We start from the raw sequence: 24608 nt of genomic DNA on the forward strand, positions 1-24608 counted from the left end.
AACCTTGAATCAGAAACTCAATTGGACACCACATTAATACTGTGGCAAGAGCAAGTCGGAGGCAAGGTACACTATAGTTACTGATTCATATACCAATACCCCAAAGCCTTTCCATCATCTACAAGGTACACATGAGTATCGTGATGGAATATTCTCCTCCTTCCTCGATAAGTACAATACCAACAACTGATGGAGAAGTTCGACGCCATCCAGGACAAAGTTTCCCCGTTTGATTGGTACCTCAGAGTCATCAACCAGGCTAAACATTGATTCTCTTCACACTTCTTCTTCTTCTCTTCTTGCGTTTGAGGCAATAGAAGTTACGAAGCTGCTTCTGCTTCTGCTGTCTCTGTTTGTTGCCGTTCGCCTGACTGAGGTCAGTTAACAGGGCTCACCACGGGGAGGTCGACAACATGAGCCCCCTCTTCACTCTCATGCACAATGGCTGCTATGTTTAACATTTACCAATTGCACTGGCAGTCCTTGCCCTGATTACTCTTACAGCCCGTCCTAAACGCAATTCCTGTACCGGAGAAGGAGAAGGAGAAGGAAAACAGATGCATGGGAACTCCATCAGCTTCCAAGTTGCCCTCCAAGTCCATCTTGACTTGGAAATATATTGCCACTCTTTCTTTGCCATCGGGTATAAATCCTGGAACTCCCTACACAACAGCACTCTGGAAGTACCTTCACCAGAGGAACTGCAGCAGTTCACGAAAACAACTTACTCCTCCCTTCCAATGAATAATCAAGGAATGGCAAAATATGCTTGCCATGATAGTGAGATTACTCATATTAACAAGCATTATTAATGTAACTTCTGAAAATTCTTATTAAAGAGAATGGCCTGCTACCCATGCCCCTATTTGAACTATAGGATCAATTACCTTATGAAAACGTGAAAAACTGAACTGCTAATATTTCTGAGCAAAGTATAACGTGCTGGAGGAACTCAGCAGGTCAGGCACCATCTGTGGAGGAAATGGACCAACGACTTTTCAGGTGAGGACCCTTCTTAAGACTGATAGTGGGAGGGGCAGAAAGCTAGAAAAGAGGGAAGGGGGCTGAACAAAACCTGGCAAGTGATAGGTAGTTACAGGTGAGGAGGGTTTTGTTTGACCGATGGGTGGAGTGACCAAAACCTCATCTGTTCATTTCCTCCACAGATGCTGCCTGACCTGCTGAGTTTCTCCAGCACTTTGTGTTTTGCTCAAGATGCCGTTCCTTGTGCTTTTATTTTACTGCTGATGTAGATGACCAATTTATGACTGTTATGTTCATGGATGTTCTAAATCCTTTCACAGCACAAACAAACTAGGTTAGAAATATGCGCCCGGGTTCATTTCTTGTAAAATAGAGTTGAAATCCAAGGAATCTGTATCTGGTTAAACTACAACAATCAGGTACAGGGAAACTTTTTATCCTGCAGAACAATTAGCATTCGAACTGGGTATACTTAAGGTAAATACCCTTCAGGAAAGGTTAAGTAAATGAAGGATGGAAGAAAAGTAGGGTATGGTTTTTAAAGTTTTAGTTTGAGCGATACAACGCGGAAACAGGCCCTTCAGCCTATTGAGTCCGTGCCGACCAGTGATCCCTGCACACTAAAGTTATCCTACACGCACTAGGGACAATTTACAATTATACCAAGCCAATTCACCTACAAACCCCTGTATGTCTTTGGAGTGTCGGAGGAAACTAGAGATCCCGGGGAAAACCCATATAGGTCATGGGGAGAACGTACAAACTCTGTACAGACAAGCACCTGTAGTCAGGATCGAACCCGGGTCTCTAGCGCTGCGAGGCAGCAACTCTACCGCTCCCCCACCGTGCCGCCCTTGTAGGTATGCTTTACTTAAAGTTGGCAAAAGCATAGCCAAATTAGGCTAAATGTCCAGCAGTGAGTTTCATGCAGCAGGGGTTCCGTTATTTAGTAGAAGTGCTGTGCAGTTTTTCTGGACAGCTTTGTATAGGTTATGTAATGCCAGTCAGTTTCTTAGTGCAGCATGCACGCATGAAGCATTCTTTCTCTCAGTGCCCTATTCTCCTTTCATATATGGGGTACCGAGAAAGAGCAGGAGCAGCAGCAGCTCCGTGATTGTGGTTCATTGTACTGATAGCTGCCTGTGGATAAAGCAGCCAAATACATGGTCGAGAATCTGCAGCTGCTGTTTCTGAGAACTGAATCAGTTCCATCATATAATGTTATCTTTGGGCGGTGATGTGGGAAGAACGCCTTTTATTGACAATAACTTTTAGATGCTTTAAATAGAATGCTGATCCTGTAGCTTAAGTTAATTTTTATTCTGTGCAGCAGAGTAGTTCCCAGCAGTGCACCTGAAGCTGCAGACCACGGTGGATGCATTTTGAAGCTGCTGTGTGAACAGTCTGTAGATTACTGATAAGTTTCTAGCTGCAGGCTGTCGTGATTTGTCTTTGGGGATTGGAATTGTTTACACATGCTCCTTTTAGGACTGCAGTGAGAAACTGTGTTGTTCCCTGGGATCTCAGCAGGAGAGATTGCTGTGACCGGGACCATTCCTGAAGTGTGCCGAGGACCGGATTTCTGTATTGCAGTGCGCTCACCTCTCTAATCAATAGCATACACAGCTTTCTAATACTGTAACTAGGGCAACGGGCACACATTGCCTGCTGATAGGCCGGAATCTGAGGGGAAAGCCGGATTGGTGGTTTGCAGAAATGGCCATGAAGTATTGGGTTTTAATGTTGATTTGCTCCAAATAGGGGAGCAGTGGGAAAGCAGGTACATCCCCGAGACTGCACTGCAGCTTGGGATAGCCGTACTTCATGACTGGAGAGAGAGAGAGAGCAGCCTGTCTAATGATGGATAGGAGCGTGCTGAATGAATAGGCAGACGTGAAGCCACATGAGCTGCCTGTAAGAAATCAGCTGTGGCCGAGACACAATCAAAACACAGTCCACTGCCGAGACACACTCTTTCACTATAGAAACTGCAGCCTGCCATCTATTGTGTTACCGACGGAAAGAAGCCTAGAGTTGCGTGCTTGATGTGCCACGCATTTCTGTTGATGATGGGATCAGTAGAAGCCGGCAGCTGATGCGGGGACTGCGGGTAGCAGACCACGGAATGGAAGCGCGGTTGGAGGAGGAGAGCCGGTCATCATCGCAGCATCTCTTTGTCACTGTTGAGGGGACACCAGCATCTCACTCGTGCGATACCATTAATGAATGGGAAATGGATGCTTTGCAGCAGGTAAGAGTTCTACATCGCTGATGTGCCTGATAGACAGCCCTACGTCACCTTGTTTAATGTGGGGTTTGAACTCACTGTCCCAGCTGCAGGGGACTGCGCAAAGCCTGTTTGACGCAGGCATGCCCGGTGCTGGAGGTAAATTCAGCTAAAGTGACTGCTTCCTTGTTTTTGCATCACTCAGCAGGAGATGTTTGATGCCCACTATTGGGAAACGTTACAGAACTGTGGGAGTATTTTTTACTTTAACATTTAATAATCTTAAAGTGCAGGGGTTTTAACCCCTCACAAAATGTTATGACTGACTAGTTGAAACTCTAGTATTCCACAAGTACCACAAAATACAATTTCTCAGGTAGATTTCATTGAATTGAAGGATCCTGGAGAACTGTGTGAAGTGAATTCTGAAACACCCTGCCGTGTGCCCATGAAGGCAGGCCATCATCTTAGACAGCACGGAATCACAGAAACTCAAGATGTTCAATGTATAGATACGAATCCTCATTCATTCTGCAGCATTGGTTGGGGTTTTGCTTTTTAAAAAAAAATTCTGACAGTTCCATCTGTCACACATGAGCAGCGACATTTCTTGATATAAGTATATGGTGCAGCAGTTTTAAAGCACACCATAATCCAACATTGTAGTTTCTGATGTAGTAATGCATGTAATTGTAAAACGTAATCCTGAAATTGTAACAGCCAAAATGGGATGAAGGTGAGCTGAAGAAAACCCTTTCACTGTCAAAGATTGGGCCAGAAAAAAATAAATGACTTGTGAGATAACACTGCGCAACATGTTAACCAATTGATTAGCTGCATATCACAATGTAGAATATCAAAATAGTACTATCAAGCCATCTGGGTAATCATAAAAGATTATGTGAAATGTATACCAAATACATTTGGTCACTTACACCTGATGATATTTGGTGGACTCGTAATGATTATATTGCAATATAATCCTGAGTGGAATTTATCATGCAATGGCTACGAAGAATATCATTCATTGGGCTTCGATATGTTCCTATTTTTGTTAATCGAAGGGCTAAGGAAATAAGTGTCAAGGATATTTATATGGAATTAGATCATCAATCAGCCATCAGAAATAAATTGTCAATTGCTTTAGCTGTGCTTCCTATTCTGCCTTTATAAATGTAATTGACAAAAGCACTGATACAGAAAATTAACTGCATAAAAATGCTCCCCAACAACCTTGTTGTATTTGTAATACTTGCTATAGTACATTGGAGCTTCATTGCAGCGTTTCAAGGTAGCATACAAACTGCTTGATTACGATGTCCAGACAATCAATTATTGTACTGTACTTTACTATACACTGTGACACTATAATTCAGTGTACTTTACTGACACTATATTTGAACATAATTATGTTTAGATATATATTTTATCATGTGTCACCTTGGCTATATGTTCATCCTTTTTGCTTTAATCTTATTTTGATGTATGTGCTTAAATACAACATATGTGTCTTTGCCTTTGGGCTTTGGTTCCAGCCTTGCAAAAATCAGATTTGTGGGTGCCAGACTGGGCCAAATATTTTATCCCCATTTTAAAACACGCTTGTGACAGTGAAGCTCCGTGCCAGTAGTGCAGCATTGCAATTTTCATTCCCTCAGTGTCTGTCCAGTCACATCGGTATTCTCGTGTCATATCTTTTAGAGTCTTCTGCCCTTACAGTGCACTGCAGCTGTATGCTTTATTACATACATTATGCAGCTTTTTTAAACAAGACAATGCTGATGAATTTATAAGTGGTGATGCGCTTTCTCCATGTGTCTGGCCAGAGCACTCCCTGGGGACGTGTTTATTCTATATCTGTATCTGCTGAATGAAATGAGGTAAATCGAACTGGCTTAATAGTGCTCCAAGGAAGCATTATGATATAGTTATTAGTCTGAAGGTTTTATTGCTTTTGAAGAGCAGATGTATGTGCTTATATCAGGGAGTGTAAGAAAATAACTGCAGATGCTGGTACAAATCGAGGTATTTATTCACAAAATGCTGGAGTAACTCTGTAGGTCAGGCAGCATCTCATGAGAGAAGGAATGGGTGACGTTTCGGGTCGAGACCCTTCTTCAGACTGATGTCAGGGGGGCGGGACAAAGGAAGGATATAGGTGGAGACAGGGAGAACTGGGAAGGGGGAGCGGAAGAGAGGGACAGAGGAACTATCTAAAGTTGGAGAAGTCAATGTTCATACCGCTGGGCTGCAAGCTGCCCAAGCTAAATATGAGGTGCTGTTCCTCCAATTTCCGGTGGGAAATTGGAGGAACAGCACCTCATATTTCGCTTGGGCAGCTTGCAGCCCAGCAGTATGAACATTGACTTCTCCAACTTTAGATAGTTCCTCTGTCCCTCTCTAACCCTCCCCCTTCCCAGTTCTCCCTCTATCTTCCTGTCTCCACCTATATCCTTCCTGACATCAGTCTGAAGAAGGGTCTCGACCCGAAATGTCACCCATTCCTTCTCTCCTGAGATGCTGCCTGACCTGTTGAGTTACTCCAGCATTTTGTGAATAAATGCTTATATCAGGGAATTTGTGTGGGATTTGTAAGTTGCTGGAAGCATTGATGCTGTCAAGGTTCACACATAATCCCTTACGAAGCATATAGTTCACAGCTAGATATGCCTTCTATCTGCTGGCATTTACTGAAATAATTTCAGAAATATTCTCTTCCTATTTTTTGCAACTTCACCCCTCTAAATCCAACCTTTGTACTGTGTGTTTTTTTCCCTCTACTCATCGTAGGGGAGTTAAATCACATCTGAAATATTGTTTATTTGAAATAATGGATATTGACAAAGAATTTTAATCCCTGCATTGTACATTCATAGCACATTGTACAATATTGTGGATGTAACTTTGATCTCTGGTCACATTTCTTAATGAGCATTGAGTTAGCAAATATTAAAGAGTCGGAGGCAACGTAAAGAAAAGAGCATATATCTGTATATAAGATCTTGTCTTTGCATCCAAACTCTGATTGATTTTTTTTTTCTTGATTAAATGTCCATTTTTACATCTATAATGCATCCTAACTTGTACAAATATCTCAACACACTGCATTTTGCTCACTAGTGGAACTGTTGCCATATCTTTGCTGGTAGGATAATATAATAATGGAACAAGTTTATCAAATGCAAACATGAACCCATTTAATCTGACAATGCTTATCCTTCACAAAGATTACTCCCCACTCTACTCTTTCTAACCCTACTATCTTAAAAATTATGATATATTTTAGTTTTTTGAAAACATGGCAGTAAATATCTTTTGATGACTGCACAACACTCACTCATGCCTTTGTTACTTCCAGACTTGACTATTCTATTGAACTCTTGGCCAGCGTCCAACATTCTATCCTTTGAGAGCTTGAGGTCATAAAAAATTCTGCCACTTTTGTCATAATATGCTCCAAGTTCTATTCACCTGTCACCCTGCATTAAGATTTGAGCAATGCCTTGGGTTCAAAGTCTTGCACTGCTCTGACCCTCTGATATATTTGCCTTCTTCCAAATTTAATTGTATCATTGGAGATATGCCTTCATCTGCTAAATTCTTCAGCTTTGAAAGCTCATGGCTGATCTTTTACAGTGTAACTTTCCTACTTTAGCTCCACATCCGTTGACTCTTTTAATGTTGAAAAATCTACCAATCCCCCTCTCAATGATTGAGCCACACCAGTCCTCATGGGAAGTATATTCCAAAGATTAACATATTTTGGCTGAAGAAATTTATTCTTGTCCCATATGGCCAACCCATTGTTTTGAAATTGTGATTTCTTGGTCTCAGACACCCTGCTCAGGGAACTTTGCATCTATCCTGTCAAGCTCCAAATGAATTTTGTACTTTTCAATGAGATCACCTCTTATTTGTCTAAACCTAAGAGAGTAAAGGGCTAATCTGTGTAATATCTTTATATGAGAAAGCTACCATTAGAAATCAATCTTGCAAATCTTTAACAATTCCTCTATTGCAAAAATATCCTTCCTTAGGTTGGGAGATCAGATCCACACATAGTGTTTGAGATGCTGGCAGACAAATCCTTTTCTAATGAAGGACCCGAGGATCTGTATCCCAAAGTTTTGGAAGTGGTGACTGTAGAGATAATGGTCGCTCAGATTATCATCTTCCAACTTTCAGTATTTTCTGCAATTGCCCGTAGATTTGAGGTAGCAAATGTAACTCTGCTAATTAAGAAAAGAGGGAGAGAAAAACAGGAGCTACTGATCTGTTAGCCTAATGTCTGTAGTGTGGAAACTGCAGAAGTAAGGAAATTTCATTTCACTTGTAATGACACATTACACGAACGTTGAGTCTGGTTTTTGGTGTCCTTACAGATAAAAAGATGTAATTGTTTCAATGGGAGTGCGGTAAAGATTTATTAGACTGGTTTCAGAGATATGGAGTTGTCATATGAGGAGACATTGAGGAGACTCATCTTATAAGGAGATGGATTCCTCACCCATGTCTCCCCCATCCCGTAGTTCAGCCCTTACTCCCCCCTCCCCCAGATGGAACAAGGATAGAGTTCCCCTAGTTCTCATCTTTTACCACACCAACACATCATTCGCTGACATTTCCGCCACCTTTAACATGATCCCACCATAGTTACAACTTCCCTTCACCCCCCCTTTCAGCCTTGTGCAGAGACTGCTCCCTCTGCACTGCCTTGGTTCATTCATCCCATCCCACCCAAACCACCCCCTCCACAGTACTTTCCAATGCAACTGCAGAAGATGTAACATTGGTCCTTATAACACCTCCCTCACATCCATCCAGGGACCCCAGCAGTTCTTACAGGTGAGACAAAGGTTCATGTGCAAATCCTCTAACCTTATCTACTGCATCCTGTGATCCCCATGTGGCCTCCTGTACACCAGGAGACCAAGCATAGACGGTGACTGTTTCACTGAACAACATGGGCTCAGTCTGCCAAGGCCTACTGGATCTCCAAGTTGCTAACCATTTTAACTCCTCTTCCCAATTCCATGCTAACCTTTCTGTCCTGGGCTTCCTCCATTATCAGAGTGAGGCCATTATCATATGAACTGGCAGAACAGCACTTCATATTCCACTTGGGTAGCTTACAACATAATGGCATGAACATTAAATTCTCCAATTTTAGATGTAGAACCTACAACACTTCCATTTTCTCTAGCCCCCCTACCTAGCCCTTCCCCCTCTTTCCTGTGCCCATCCTGGACCAGCACCCATTTCTCCTAACCCCCTCACCTCCTACCTATATTCCTTTCTCTGGATTCACTGTTCACACTTCTATCCTTAACTCACATCTTTTGTCTTTTCATCTCTGGTTATTGTCCAACCATCTGCTTATCAACTCCCCCCCCCCCCCTCACCTGTATCCATCTATCATTTGCCAGGCTTTGTTCTGCCCTCCTCTCTTCCAGCTATCTCCTCACTCCATCGCATCACAATCAACCTGAAGAAGAGTCTCAACCTGAAACATCACCTATCCATGTTTTCCAGCGATGCTGCCTAACCTGGTGAGAAACTCCAGCACTTAAAAAAAACAAAAAAAAACAGCACCTAGAGTTCCTTGTTTCTCCAATCTTTTATTCCTAATGGTTTCTCACTGAAAATCTAGCAGATTATGGGGAGCACGTTCCCCTAGCTGGGAAATCTAGTAGCAGGGATTACAGTCATAGAATAAAGGATACGTTTTGGGTCAGGACTCTTCTGACTAAAGAAACCAGAAGCACTGTCTGTCCATTTCCCTCCTCAGATTCTGCCTGACCCGCTAAATTCCTCCAGCAGATTGTTTTTTTGCACAAAAATAACTATGTACTATGAAGACATGAGGTAGATATTGATTCCTGCCATTTTTGATGTGTCTCCAAAAAGTGTTTTCATAAAGGCCTGAACCATGAAGTGAATTTTATATTGAATAATGCAAGTATAGCCAGGTATCATGGCGTAGAGAAACCAACATATTGTGGAGTTGACTTTCAGGGATATGAATGCAACCCTTATATTGTGGTTAACTAAGCTATTGGTGCAGCCTGGTGTTGTAGAGTTGAGCATCAAAATCATGATCGGCTTTGTTATGGATAGTTATAGTTGGGTTTGGAGGTTTGAAATAGGAATCTAGTCAGGCATTACAGATCTGACAACTGAGGGGCAGAATTGTAAAACTAATGGCTGATATGTTAGGATTTCAAGGGTGCTATCTATGCTGAACTCCATTGACATTAACTTTGATCAGTCCCGATTAATTTTTAAAATAATTTTAATTGTTAAATTCTCAAGCAAGTTTTTTGAGGGGTGATGCATCTGATGATATTTTTAATTGCATTTCTCTCAAAAGTAGCTAATCGTGTTTTCAATGGATATTGAAATGAGTATTCATTTTCTTTGTTTTAGATTTATGGTTTGAGTTCACATTAACTCTCTACAAAGCTTTCAATTTTAGTCATTTGTTAAACAGCAACTGTGGGTTGCAGCAGGTTGTCCAGTTCCAAGGACAATTTGCACTCTTTCATATTGCAAATGGGGCATCAAGGTTATTTTGAACATGATCCTGATGTCCTACTTTGGACGCAGCAAAGGTAAAATTATTATATTTGAAACTCAATTGCGTAGCCAATTTGTTAAAATATACATGTCATTTAGCCTGTTAAATTAACTTCCTGTCACCATTACACCAGGCATTTATTCAATTTTCTTGCAAATAATTTGTTGTCTTTGCTTTAAGCTGCTTTGATCTGATAATGTGCACTGAGTTTATCTCATTCCCTGCTGCGAGTCTGAACTATACTGAACAGACTAACCTGTTGCAACATATGGAGCAGCAGAGTGAGGATGTGGTGCAGTTCCACAAGAGGTTGCTCCGTTGCACAACACCAGAGTGAGAGGGTGAATGTGCCAGGGTTGCATATTAACACAAAACAGTGACTGAACACTACAACAGGTGAGGTGACAGCAGGTTCTGTGCTGCACAGTTAGAATTCCTATTCTTGGGTTCACATTTCCAGTATATGGTTTGTTAGCTCCATAAATTAGTCTTCCAGGCGCAAGGGCTAATTTAAATACACGTGTTTCACACCTTGCATGCGAGAAATGTCATCAGATGGGCGAGTGACTCTCTGCACTCTGTATCTCCTCTCTAAACCTTCCATGGTAGATTCCATGAAGAATATGTTAATCATAGCAGATAGAACATAGAAAGGTCAGCACAGGAACAGGTCCTTCGACCCACAATATCTGTGCCAAATAATGCCAAGATAAACTAATCTCACCTGCCATAATTCCTCCATTTCCAGCACATCCATGTGCAGGACCATAATCATGTTCTTAATTGAGAGAGTTTAGTAAAAAAGGAGCCTAAAATAAGAATTAGCACCATTAAGTAGTAATTTTAGAAAGCACTAGACTGAGGTGGACCCATTGGGTCTAAATCTCTCCTGCAGGCCTCTCCTGGGGCAACTCTCCCCAACTGACGATCCTGCCTCTCCATCTGACGAAGCCCGTTGCCGGGCGGGGAGTGTACCCCAGAGTTGTGGGCAGGCGAGGTGGGACGCAAGAGGAGAGGGTGCCACTCACCTCAGCCCCGTGCCGGCAGCACTGCAGCCAGAGCGAGCCATGGACCTCTCCTGCATTGGTCTAGCACCCTCCCCCACCCCCCTCCTCCCCCCTCACCCTCCCCCCTCCTCCCCCTCCCCCTCCCCCCTCCTCCCCCTCACCCTCCCCCCTCCCCCCTCACCCTGCTCCCCCCACCCTCACTCCCCCATCCCACTCACTCCCCCCTCCACCCCCACTCCCCCTTCCCCACTCCTCCCCACCCCCACCCTTCCCCTCACCTCTCCCCCACCCCCACTCCCCCTCCCCCTCCCGTCCTCCACCCCCGTAGTCAAGATCGAACCCGGGCCTCTGGCTCCTTGTTCTTTAAAGTAAAACGATCTTTTAAATCCCACAGGTGATTCCATGGTTTCTTAAGTATCTTAAATATGAATTTATTGGTAAATGAGAACTGACCAATGGCTAGGTGGTGAGTAGAGGTTAGAATTTGATCATCAAATATTAATTGTAATGAAGTGTTCGGGGATAAAATTGCATGTATTGTTAGTGAGAGGACAGGAGAGAAGATTGAGATAAAAACAGAATATGTATAGTAGATTCTGCAAACGTAAATGGAAAGAAAAGCAGAAAATGCTGACAACATTCAGCAGGCCAGGCAACATCAAAGGAAAGAGAAACATAATTAGTTTCAAATCAAAGACGCTACATAAAACCATAAAGCAGTCTGACAAAGTGTCTTTGAACTGAAATGTTTGGTTTATTTTTCCAACGATACTGCCTGACGTGACATGACAGTATCTCTTCTACATTTCCATTTTTGATTTCAGGTAAAAATCTTTCCTCAGCAACAGGGTTGTGAAAGTGTCAATGTTTCAGTACTTAAAGGGAAAAAAATAATTCCAGTAAGTACATGACTAAGTTCTTTGCTAACTTGGGTACAATTAGTAGCAAACTGTTACTGCATTTACTGCATTCCCAATATGTTACTTTTCAGGCACATAATGTCCTCTTGATATAAATATACATTTTTATCTCTTAGTTTCTTAGTAACCTGAAATGTTACTCTCTATCTCTAAACGAAGCCGATGGATCTGCTGAGTTATCCCCCAGTGTACATCCTGTCCTTGGTTTCAAACAGAAATTTTGTAACGCATCTACCAACTGCATTCCCATCACTGGCTGCAATTGAAGTTAAACTAGACTGCTCACATCTAGGAGTCCCAACTAATGCTGACATAGAGCTTTCAAAACAACATCCAGTCCATCAACTGGACTGCCTGTTTCCTCCTCTGTAATGTTGTCTTTTTCCTCCCTTGCTTCAACTCATCTGCTGCCAAACCACCCATCTATTCCTGTTATTTCAGCCTGCAATCATCTTTTCTGATTGGCACCCATGCAAGATGCTGCTGGCTGCATTCTGACTTGCACCAAATACCATTTGCACATCATTCCTGTGCCCCTTTACTTACTTTAGTTGGCCAAAGGGAAAATCTGGCCATATTTTGATTTTTAAATTCCCATCCCTCTCTATTTTCTACAATCTTTTCAGCCTCACGTACATGTAAGATTTTTGTGTTCTTTTGAAGCAGACCTATATTTTGCTGGATTTTCTGTGCACTATAATTGATAGTTTTGTTGTCAGCATTCTAAATTCTAGGATGCCTTTGCTGAACTTGACTCCATCTATTTGTCTACTTGAAGACCCTGCTTGAAATCAAATTCTTCAACTAAGTTTTTGTCAATCTGCCCAATAAGTTGGAGGAGCAGAATTAGGCCATTCGGCCTATCATGTTTGCTCTGCCATTCAATCATGGCTAATCTATCTTTCTCTCTCCACCCCGTTCTCTTACTTTCTCCTAGTCTGGGTTAAATCAGATTTTAACTTGACTGTCTTGTTTGTGAATTGTTTGGGATACTTCACTACTTTAAAGGTCCTGCGTAATTGCAACGTATTTACATTTCTGAAATAATTCATGATCTTCCCTCTGACTTGCAAACCTTCCAAAATGTAGAACGGCTGTCAATAGTCTCTGTCACCCACTGGGAATCAATAGGTTAATTTGTTAAAAAAGCTGTGAATAAATAGTGACTGAGGGGGACGTGCATGAAAGTATCCTTCCTCTCCCATCCTGGTGCTGATTCACAGGTGCACCAGGAATCTGCAAACGAGACATGGAGATAGTGTGCCTTTGATCTTTGATGATTTGTGTGTTAAAGATGAGTGAGGGCTGCCCACAGCAACAGTGAGGAAACCTCTCTTTTGATGTATTCTGTGTTGGATCAGGGGTTTTGATCCCCCCAAAGGCCTTGTGGTATTGGCAGGTGATTATGGTTTGAATTTGCAAGTATATAAGCCAGCTGGATAAATTTCACTGATCAGCATTTTGGGGAATGTCACGGGATGGTGACGTTTCTCTGAATATTTCGTGCTTTTGAGTGGGAGTTGGAATTTTATTTAATTTTAAAACATTTTTTAGTTTACAGTATGTGCAGTGAGGAAAATCTCCTTAACTAGGAAGATGAGTTGTCATGACATTCGAGGGAGGTGAAAAAATGATTGGAGTAAGAAGGCAGACGGGTGGGTAAAAGTCATAACTGATGCTTTGGAAGGGAAAGGGGAAAGCTGGAGAAAACGTTTTAGACGGTAGAGTTAAAACTGAGAGGAAATGGGCAAGGAATGTGCCAGCTGGTGCAGAGGACACAGCTGAACTGAAAGCAGACTCAATCAGACATGAACTGGTTTTGGTTGAAGAAAAGTACAAACTTGTATTGAGGTGGTCGTGGTGAGAGAACGTGCATATCAGGAACGGTGACTACCTTTTTATAATGATGGTGAGAATTATAAATTCAAAACATTTACCTTAACTTAGACAGCTTTTGTGGTTGGATCTTGTTCTATAGAATAGCAGACCATGTCACTCACCATGAGGAATAAAGTTGGTGCCTGACTGTAAATTCCAGTTTTAGACAGTACTGATTTATTTTTGCAATTACCATTTCTTTTTCCAAACTACTGTCAGTGGTACTTCAAGTTAGCAGTTTGGGAACCGGCTCTCGAGATGTAAGACTCAATACATGGGTGTTGTGCCTTCACTGCCCTGTGACACCCTGTCATTACAGGCCTGCTTTAAATTGTTCCTGATATCGTGAATGCAATGTCATTTCAGAGGGCAATATACCAACTTTCTCCAGTGTGGCTGATAGTACGTTGCTGAACTGTTAACTGCCTCCTCAGTTCTGGATGGTTAGCGATGGGCAGTAAATAGCTGTGTGAACCAGGGGAGCTATTAGCAAAGGACAGTAGATGAGATGCATTTGGAAGCACCAGTGTTAATTGACATAGTTTAAATCAATCAGCACAATTTTGCTAGACCACATATCCCATCATATCACAGCTAACAGGAATAAAGTGAACTATGAAATGCAGTAACAGAATATAGGCTGTCAGGTTTTTGCAGGTTTCATGAATGAACAAATCTGAAATTAGAATACTTGAGAACTGGGAGGCTGTATGCTCATCTGACATATGCTGCTGCTTCCTTAAGCGGCAGGTTTATGTAGAGCATTACACGTGAAATAAGGAGACCAGTGAAAACTGCAGTTGGTGACAGTTCATGACAGTCAATATCTGTCCGCCTGCTCTGAAATGTCAAAGGAAGTAATTTGAATTTAAGGTAAAAGATCATATTGGAGGAATGGTCCGCTATCTGTCCAATATAGTTTAGGTATTGTGATAGCATTTGTCTGCTAATGTGTGGCATTATCACTTTTGCTTAAGACAAAGACAAGAGGTTTAGGTGAATTGAAAGTGATCCTAGGTTTGCATTAAGATTTAATGAGATTGTTTCTTTTTGATTTTTTTTCCCCGATGAGATTTGAAAGGTAGTGGTTCTGGGTGTCTCCTTTCAAGAGAGAAATCACAAAATCGATACTGTCTGAGGGTGACAGCAGTATCTATACCAGACTGAATTCCACTGCTTGCATAAAGCCTCTGGGAGCTACAGTTTACATTCTTTTCATCAAATTAGCTGGCAGATTAAGACTAAAACAAAATGGTGAGTCTCCAGAGATGGAAGATAACGGGTAAATCAATGCATCTCTTAAACATGACAAATATAATTTGAGGTTCATTTATTGCTGGATTATTTTGCTCAAATGTGAATTCAGGGAATAACAAAGATTGCACTTACTTACAAGTAATTTTCAGTACTGAAACATTTCTATGCTTTGAATGATCTTTTCGTTATCAGTCCATTAGCGTTCTCTGAGGTTCTTTGTGATAGGCATGGAATTAGACATGATATCCCTGGTATATTGCTAAAGATGGACTCCATAGCCAGCAGCAGCACTAACCAATATTTCCCTTCTTGTTATAAAGTTAGCATTTAGTTGATTAAATGAAAAATTGTCCTGGTATATCTTTGTCCTACAAAAATTAAGACAAAGAAGATGTATTTATTTGACATCCCACTTATTACAAATCATTGGTAAATTGATAGAAAGGATCAATGTCCTTTAAAATGAGACTTGTTCAACAATAACTTGGTCACCAAAGCCAGGCTCTAATTTACCACAATCTGTCTGCTTTACGCCTTTTGCTTCAATCTCTGGCCCTTGTCCCGACATTTGTTTATCAACCCCCCCCCCCCCTCACCTGTGTCCATCCACTACCTGCATGGTTGGTCCTGCCTCCCCTCTCTCCCCCCACTCCCCCACAATCAGGCTGAAGAAGAGTCCTGACCAAAACATCACTTATCCATATTCTCCAAAGTTGCTGCCTGACCCGCTGAGTTACTCCAGAACTTTGTGTCCTTTTATAAAAACCAGGCCTTTGTTTCTATCTTCTATAAGTCTTGACTTTATCAGCGGGGCCCAAATCCCATTAAAGAATAAAAAAGATCATATTTCCATTGCATGGTTTATATGTTCGTGTGTGCAGAAGAAAACGTAAATACCACATGAAAATTTAAAGTGCTGTCCACAAGATTCTGCATTCATCTCTTGAGTACCTGAGAACATTAAAACTGAAGTTGAAGCTGAAGTTAAGAAAAATTTCATAAATATTGCAGATGCCATTCTCCTGTTATTACATTTTCCATAAAGATGAAACCCAGTGAGATTCTCCCAGTGCCCCTCCCCGTCCATTAAATGTTGCATTTCTTGTTCATATTCGTTAACTAATAAATCTGAATGGAATAGAAACAAAATACCGTAAACAATCTCCAGGTAAGGGAACGTGAGTGGAAAGGGAAATAATAGTTATTGTTTCTGACAAAGGGTCGTTGACCTGAAAGATTAACTCCCTTTTTCTTTTCGGAGATTCTGTCTGACCAGCTAAGTGTTTCCATCATTTAATTTTTTTTCTCTGATTTCCAGAATCTGCAGTTTTTCTGATTTAAAAAAAAAAAAAAGACAGAATAGTTTTAATTTTCCTGTTGGTTTTATGCTTTATGACTCCTTAAGGGATACCAACAATTTACTACCTGAGGAAATAAGAGTTAGCAGTTTCATTTGTTCCTTTTCTGGCAAGGAGAATTTGAGTTGACTTGAATGATCATAAACCATGTAAAGTCTTCACCTCATTAACTACCAGCCCCGACGTGCCGCAAGCTCATGTAATTTTCACAGCATGTTCTGGACACTGCTGGTTTTGATGGATTTTATTCAATTTGCTGGCTATGATATATGTGTTCCAGAATGCTGACACTGACGCACTGAGCCAACATGTCAATCCAGGAACACTGCATCCGCGATTCTAACTCTTACATTCTGCACACATATCATATCATATCATATATATACAGCCGGAAACAGGCCTTTTCGGCCCTCCAAGTCCGTGCCGCCCAGCGATCCCCGTACATTAACACTATCCTACACCCACTAGGGACAATTTTTTTAAACATTTACCCAGCCAATTAACCTACATACCTGTACGTCTTTGGAGTGTGGGAGGAAACCGAAGATCTCGGAGAAAACCCACGCAGGTCACGGGGAGAACGTACAAACTCCTTACAGTACAGCACCCGTAGTCAGGATCGAACCTGAGTCTCCGGCGCTGCATTCGCTGTAAAGCAGCAACTCTACCGCTGCGCTACCGTGCCGCACATGCATGCTGCTTTGAGCTGATTAGTTATAACTCTGCTTTTATGCCATATATGAAGTGTGGCAGAGAAAATGGAGATTGTTTGGAATCCACAAAACTAATTTAATTAATTGAGCTTTGGAAACACATTTACCGGATAGTGGAAGGCCTGGATGGAGTGAAGGTGGAGAGGATGTTTCCACTGAGGGAGTCTAGGACCGGAGGCCACAGCCTCAGAATAAAAGGACATACCTTTTGAAAGGAGATGAAGAGGAATTTCTTTAGTCAAAGGGTAGTGAATCTGTGGAATTCATTGTCACAGGCGGCTGTGGAGACCAAGCCTTTGGATATTTTTAACAGAGATTGACAGATTCTGGATTAGCAAGGGTATGAGGAGAAGGCAGGAGAATGGGGTCGAGAGGGAAAAATAGATCAGCCATGATTGAATGGCGGAGTAGACTTGATTGTCCGAATGGCCTAATTCTGCTCCTGTAACTTATGAACTTAAGTTCAGTACAATGGATGAGAAAGCAAATTCTGGCTGTATAATTTTTAAAGCAAGTTGCCAGATAAATTAAATCTGAACCCGAACCAACTAAAACGTTTTCAGGAGAGTATGAATGGGTGACGTTTTGGGTTGGGACCTTTCTTTAGATTAAACCGCGTTAGTTTGAAGAAGAGTCCCGACCCAAAAAGTCACGTATCCATGTTCTCCAGAGATGCTGCCTGATCCACTGAGTTACTTCAGCACTTTTTTTGTGTCTTTTTTTGTAAACCAGCGTCTGCAGTATCTTGTATCTACAAATCTTTCTCAGTCCATGTCAGTATTATACTTTATTCCTTATTCAGATTGGCATCATTCACACTAACTGTGCTATAAGTGCCACTTCCTAAATATATTTATATCTTTATAAATAGAGCAAAATCACTGGACTCCTTTATTCACCACTGCGGTTCTGGGATGTGATTATAAATAAACACAAATCTGTATTGCTTGTGCACTAATGCTATTATTTCCCTTGCCCTTCCTCACAAAAGTGGATTATAAGTGTTTTGTCTCTTGTATCTATTGGAGCTGTGGCGATTTTCCGGTACGTTTTCACTTGAGATTTGTTAATTTTGTACTTGTGTCCTACTTTCTTGTTTTGCTGTCCAATCCGCAGTAATGTTCTATTTTTTAAAAAATTTCTGGTCATGGTTCAGATGAAAAGAACAGATATCCCTTGTTAATCATACGTTTTGTATTGTATTGGTCCTTTCACAGTATTTTACATTGATTCATTTTGTTTGGGATGTTGTGGGAGCCAACCTTCGATGCCCATCCCTATTTGCCACTGAGAGTGTAGCCTCTTTGAAACTGCCACAGTCTTTCTTCCTCAAAGCTGTTCAGTCGGGAGTACCAGGATTTAAATCCAACAAAGAAGCAAAGACGATAACTTCCATGCCAAGATGGTAGGTGACTTGAGGAGTTGCCCACAAAGGTGATGTTTCCATGTTCCTGCTGCCTTTTCCCTTCTAGGTTATAAAGGTCACAGGTACAGTTCTGACCACCATGGATGTGATAGCGCTGGAGAAGGTTCAGAAGAGATTCACCAGGAGGCCAGGGATGAAGAGTTTTAGGTACGAGCAGGACTGAAGAAGCTGTCCATTTTCTCTGGAGTAGATGAGGTTATAAAGGGGTCGTTAATGAGGTATATAAAATTATGAAGCGTATCTCGGATAGACAGTGGAAACCTTTCCTCTCATCAGAGGTGAATAATCTAGAGGATTTAGATTGAGGGTAAGGGGTAAGATATTTAGAGAGGATTGGAGGGGACACAGATAGTGTTGTTTACCTGGGCGCTGGGCGGTACGGACTTGGAGGGCCGAAAAGGCCTGTTTCCGGCTGTATATATATGATATATGATATGGTGGATGCAGCATTTAAGAGGTACTAGATGGGCATGGACCCATTGGGTCCAAATCTCTCCTACGGGCGCTTCTGCGGGCACGGCAAACCCCGTTGGGTGCAAACCTCTCCTGCGGTCCCGGCAACCCTCCTCCAACTGATGCAAAACTCTCCTGCGGGCATGGCAACGCTCCGTGCAAACCTCTCCTGCGGGCACAGCAACCCCAGTTAGGTGCAAGCCTCTCCTGCGGGCCCGACAACCCTCCCCCAACTGACGATCCGTGGACCCATTGACGGCCGGGGAGTGTCCCCCCGGGGCCGTGGACTGGCGAGGGGGGACAGGAAAGGGGAGAGGGGGCCACTCACCTCGGCCCTGGGCAACCATCACGTCGCCCAGAGCGAGCCGTGGACCTGTTGGGTGGTAACCTCTCCTGCAGTGGCAGCTCGGCGGCTACGGCCGTCTTGTTTGACCCTCTGCCGCTGTGCTGCACCACCGGAGGAAGGTCAGGCACGGGGCACACCGGGACGGGCACCGGTCCTCCCGGCGGGGGGGGGGGGGGGGGGCGCATTAAAAAAAGTTTATTAAGTTAATTGTTTTTTAAATGTAACGAAACTTGCTATTTCCACACCCCAGGACAATGGTGAGTAAAGTGGGCCTAAAATTGTTGCGCTGTCGTGTTCCGTTTTGGCTGTATCTCGCGAACAAACCAGCAAATATGCATATAAACATGCAAGATGAGGTTTAGTAATATACTAGACTGAGGTGGACCCGTTTGGTCCAAATCTCTCCTGTGTCCTCCCACTCCATCCCCCCTCAACCCACCTTAAAACTCCCCAAAACCTCTCCTGCATTGGTCTAGCACCCTCACCTCCCCCACTTCCTCATCGACAGACAGACAGACGGACGGACGGACGGACCACATCACTTCGGCATTGAATGCTAAGGGTCGATACTGGAACATAGGATTAATACAAATTTCAGGTCTTGCCCACTGGTTGGCAAGAACATAGTGTGCCAACAGGCCTATTGCCGTGCTGTATGACTTTATGAAGCAAGGAAAAAGAAGAATAGGAAAAGATGACAACGAAGCATACAGAGCATTGTCACTTTCTCTTAGCTAACAATGATCTATTCTACTTTCTCCTTGATCCACATCCCCTTTGATGTCTTGTTTTCCTACCTTACCCTTCCTTATCTCTGTCTCCCTCTCCCCTGACTCTCCATCTGAAGAAGGGACTCAACCTGAAATGTCACCCATTCCTTCTGTCCAGAGATGCTGCCTGTCCCGTTGAGCTACTCCAGCATTTTGTGTCTATTTTCGGCATAAACCAGCATCTGCAGTTCCTTCCTATACAGACATACAGATGTTATGAAAGAAGAATTGAAGAGCTTTTTTATGTATGCCCAAATACTTCGAAGAGGGATAGGGATTCAGGGTAGTCAATTCTAAGGGTTAACAAAAATTATATTTGAAAAGATTTGAAATAAGTTATAAGGATTATTTTCATTATTAATAATTGGAAATAGAAAATAACCTCAGCAACACTACTAGAAAAGGAATGGATTAGTAGGTTTTTTTTCACGCAAGGGCTGACAAAACTGGGTGGCACAGACAGACAGTAGTGCAACGGTAGAGTTGCTGCCTTCCAGCGCTTGCAGCATCGGAGACTTGGGTTCGATCCCAGCTACGGGTGCTGTCTGTACGGAGTTTGTATGTTCTCCCCGTGATCGCGTGGGTTTTCTCCGAGATCTTTGGTTTCCTCCCACACTCCAAAGACGTACAGGTTTGTAGGTTATTTGGCTGGTGTATGTGTAAATTGTCCCCAGTAGTAGGATAGCGTTAATGTGCGGGGATCGCTGGTCGGTGCGGACTCGGTGGGCCGAAGGGCCTGTTTCCGCGCTGTATCTCTAGACTAAATAAACTACAATATGATTGTTATAATTTTTTTAAATGACAAAATTTAAGAAAAAATATATAATCATGTGTAAAATTATGTTGAAATGTTAGGGAACAAAAAAAGGAAATTGGATTGGAGTGAATAGAATGACCTCTTTCTGTGCTCATACTCGGTGGCTGTACTTGAAATCTGTTTAATACAATATTCCTTTCTTTAACTATTTAATTTGTGAACAGTTCCTTGTGGAGCCACACAGTAATGTGCAACAAAACTTTTTTTCAGCAACAATCAAGGCCTTAGATGGTATCATACACTGCAGTATTGTATAACCCATGATATTGTTGCTGTTTCCAGGACATTTTCCAGCTTTTAGTTATTTTTAGCTTTGCTGTTCAAATTTACTTCTTCAGCCTGTATGATTTGCTGCACTGGAACAGTTGTGCCTAAAAGTTACCATATTTTCAGTTTTTTTGTTTGTGGAAGATGATTTGTTGTTCATTCAGTGTGCATTGGGGAGAGTACCATTTAAGGAAGAAAAGATATGCATTAATTCTCTGTGTTGCCCCTGGCATATTTAGCTTATTGTGTTCATTTCGCATATACAGATCTGTGAGTATGTGCAAGAGTCATATGAGGTAACCTTGTAATTGGGAACAGTGATTGTCTCAAGGGTATTGTTTTCAGATTTATAAATAACTATGTCATACAGAGGTTAAACATTTATATAGTATACGAGCATAAGGAATAAAAGCAGGAGCAGACAATGTAGTTCTTCAGGCTTGTTCTACCATACATCAAGACCACTGCCGATCTTCTACTTCAATGCAATTTGCCTTCAGTATCTCCAAATCCTTTCATTCACTTAATTTCCAGAAATTTTAGCAATCACTGATTTGAATGAATTCAATGACTAAAAGTCCACAACAGTCCAGGGTAGAGAACTATAAAGCTTCACCACCCTCTGCGTGAAGAGATTTCCACCCCAATCCAGAATGGCCCATCCTTTATTATGTGGCTGTGATTCCTAGTTCTAGATTCCTCAGGTAAGGGAAACATTCTTCCTGCATCCAGTTTCTCAAGCCTAGAAAGAATTTTGTAAACTTCACTGCAATTTTCTCTCATTCTTTGAAATAGGATATAAGCTTAGTTATTCAATATCTCCTCATACAGCAACCCACTATCTTGAGATCCAATTTAGTAAACATCCAGTATATTTCCACAAGGCAGATTTGTCTGTTTTTAGGCAGGGAGACCAAAAATGTAGCCAGTACTTCGGGTAGTGTCACACCAAGGCCCATAAGATTGCCATTGTGTTTTGTATTTCTTTCCATTAATGGAATGGGGAGTGCCTTTAATACTGAAATATGTCCACTTAGGCATTCCCCTTCAATGCTGACATTGAGGGAGAGGTTGTTATCTTGGCACAATGTTACAAGCTACTCAATCTCCTTTCTGTACCCCGTCTCGTCATTATTTGATATCTGGCCCTTTATGGAGGTGACCACGTCTGTGAACTTGTAAATTAAGGTAGATTGGTAATTGGTTGCACAATCATGAGTACTTAAGGAGTTTAGTAAGGGGCTGAGAACACATATTTGCATGGTACCAGTGTTGAGGATTATCGTAGAAGATGATTTGTCACCTATCCTCACTGATTGTGGTCAGGAAGTTGAGGAACCAGTAGCAGAGGGGAGTGCTGACTCCAAGTTCCATGAGTTTGGAGATGAGCTTGGTTTGGATAATGGTTTAAAAGCAGAGCTATCATATATCATATCATATATATACAGCGCGGAAACCGGCCTTTTCGGCCCACCATGTCCGCGCCGCCCAGTGATCCCCGTACATTAACACTATCCTACACCCACTAGGGACAATTTAAAAAAAATTAAAATTTTAAGACATTTTTTACCCAGTCAATTAACCTACATACCTGTACGTCTTTGGAGTGTGGGAGGAAACCGAAGATCTCGGAGAAAACCCACGCAGGTCACGGGGAGAACGTACAAACTCCTTACAGTGCAGCACCCGTAGTCAGGATCGAACCTGAGTCTCCGGCGCTGCATTCGCTGTAAAGCAGCAACTCTACTGCTGCGCTACCGTGCCGCATCGATGAAGATTCCCAAGTCTTAGAGTTACAGCTATTTATGGGACAGAATGAGGTTGCGTCCATTGCATCCCTACTAACTAAAGAAAAACTCTCCTCTCATGCCTTTTTACAGTCTTTTTAAGACATGGTCTTGTCACATTGCAGATCACAAAATTTCAAATGCACTTGTTCAATTCGGTGAGGGTTTCTATCTCTGCTATCCTTTCAGACTGTATTAAAGACCCCACTACCTCTGGTGAAAAAACCCCTCTTTGCTCCTGTCTAACCCTCCCTCAAATCGTCTTAAATATTTGTCCGCTGCTTATTGATTTCTCTACAAAGGAAAATTGGTCCTTGTGTCCTGTTTTTAGGATCTTTATAATTGTATTCACAGTTAAATCTCCCTTATGTTCCTGTATTTTGTTCCCTTATAAGCTCTGGAGAATATCCCCCTTTCTAATGCATTGTGATGAAAAGGGCAGTGTTAGAACTGCTAGGCAATAAAATGTTGTCTAATAGAAGGATACAATCCTTCATACCATGCACAATAGCAATAGCAATATAGCAAAGCAGTGATGCATGAAACCTGTGTAGGGTTCATAATGTCGAGCGAGGTACACCATAGTTTTATGAATTAGTTTGAACAGTAATAGTGCAGCTTACCGCGGCGTATAATGGGGGTCACACAATATTGATGCACTGTATGAGAAAGTAAATGACGAATGCCGAGTTTGGATGTAAATAGCTGTTAAATAATTAATGGTATCATTCTGCGACTCGTACTTCAACCATCGACCTTGCACTGCAATTTTCAGTGATAGCACTGCCCGGAGTGCTGGATTTTGAGGGGGGAAAAGGACTGCCTCCTCCTTCCAAAGCTTTTGAATCTTCTCTATAATTCAGCAACTATGGTGGATTACTGATACAGTGAAAGCCAGACAACCACCAGGAGCCTCAGATGTAATTCCATTGCCTGCACCACTCCAGACAACACCTCCTGTATTCACCAAACAGTGTTCCTTATTGTTATATCCAATGCAAAGAGGATAGCTGAGCACATTCCTGAAGCCTCCGGCACAAAGAGGAGAGAAACATCACGCACAGTAGGTATCAAAACAAAGGAGGAGACTAATGGGGAGCTGTGCACAAAAGAGGCCTTCGTGTCATCAGTCAAATTCATGCAGATTTGCAGCCAATCATGCATGTCATCCAATGTGGAACTAAGAGGTGTGCACATTAATGGCCATACCTTTATTTGATAAGGAACAAGGCAAATGCAGTGCAGATCAAACATTGACATTAAAGTCCTCCAGCTTGGTATAACCACTCTTCCCTTCAACTGCAAAGAACCTTCCAAGCAGAAAGTATTGCATTCTTTTTTGGTGAGGTTATCAGGGAGAAAGGATGAGGCTGGACATGAACACAGGGAGCTTCTACTGATGTTTGTGACATTACTGAGCAGCTCAGAGAACACAAAAATAACTTTCTTACCGATGCAGAACCTCCTTACCTTCAAAAGTTTTCAATACCTACAAAAGTTTTCAATACTCGTACACTTTGAAAGATCATAATTCCGACTACAATATTGTATCAACCACCAATTTTAGCAGACTTTGCTCAAACAGCAGATGAAGGATTTTTTTTTGTAATCATTTGATTCCATTACAAATCCTTTAAGATTTAAATCAAATAAAGAGCCTTGGAGGGATCTGCAGTGGTAAGAATGTCAGGACTTGTAATCTCCATCAAAGTATAATTGGCAATGAGATAGATCATGAAAATGTCCGATCCAATCTTGTTCTTGTGCTGCTGTACTGTGCTGTGTACCAATAAGACGATGTTTGAAAATAGTAACTGAGAT

The 24608-nt window shown here is 42.0% G+C and overlaps 1 protein-coding gene across 9 annotated transcripts in view; it reads left to right on the top strand.

The window, feature by feature from the left end:
* The window catches only part of tspoap1 (TSPO associated protein 1), a 182883-nt gene that overhangs the window by 39819 nt on the left and 118456 nt on the right, over window positions 1-24608 (top strand). For 7 of the 9 annotated variants that reach the window (XM_078422541.1, XM_078422545.1, XM_078422542.1 and 4 more), the window contains exon 1: window positions 2824-3235. The exons of 1 other annotated variant lie outside the window; for it this stretch is intronic. In XM_078422541.1, the coding sequence (XP_078278667.1) occupies window positions 3080-3235 (156 nt within the window). In that variant the 5' untranslated portion in view covers window positions 2824-3079. Of the gene's footprint in view, window positions 1-2823; window positions 3236-8667; window positions 8761-24608 lie in introns of those variants that run through there. One more of the 9 variants, XM_078422548.1, reaches the window with a different exon arrangement.

Source organism: Rhinoraja longicauda, chromosome 26, assembly GCF_053455715.1.
Source record: "Rhinoraja longicauda isolate Sanriku21f chromosome 26, sRhiLon1.1, whole genome shotgun sequence".
NCBI classification, from domain to species: domain Eukaryota; kingdom Metazoa; phylum Chordata; class Chondrichthyes; order Rajiformes; family Arhynchobatidae; genus Rhinoraja; species Rhinoraja longicauda.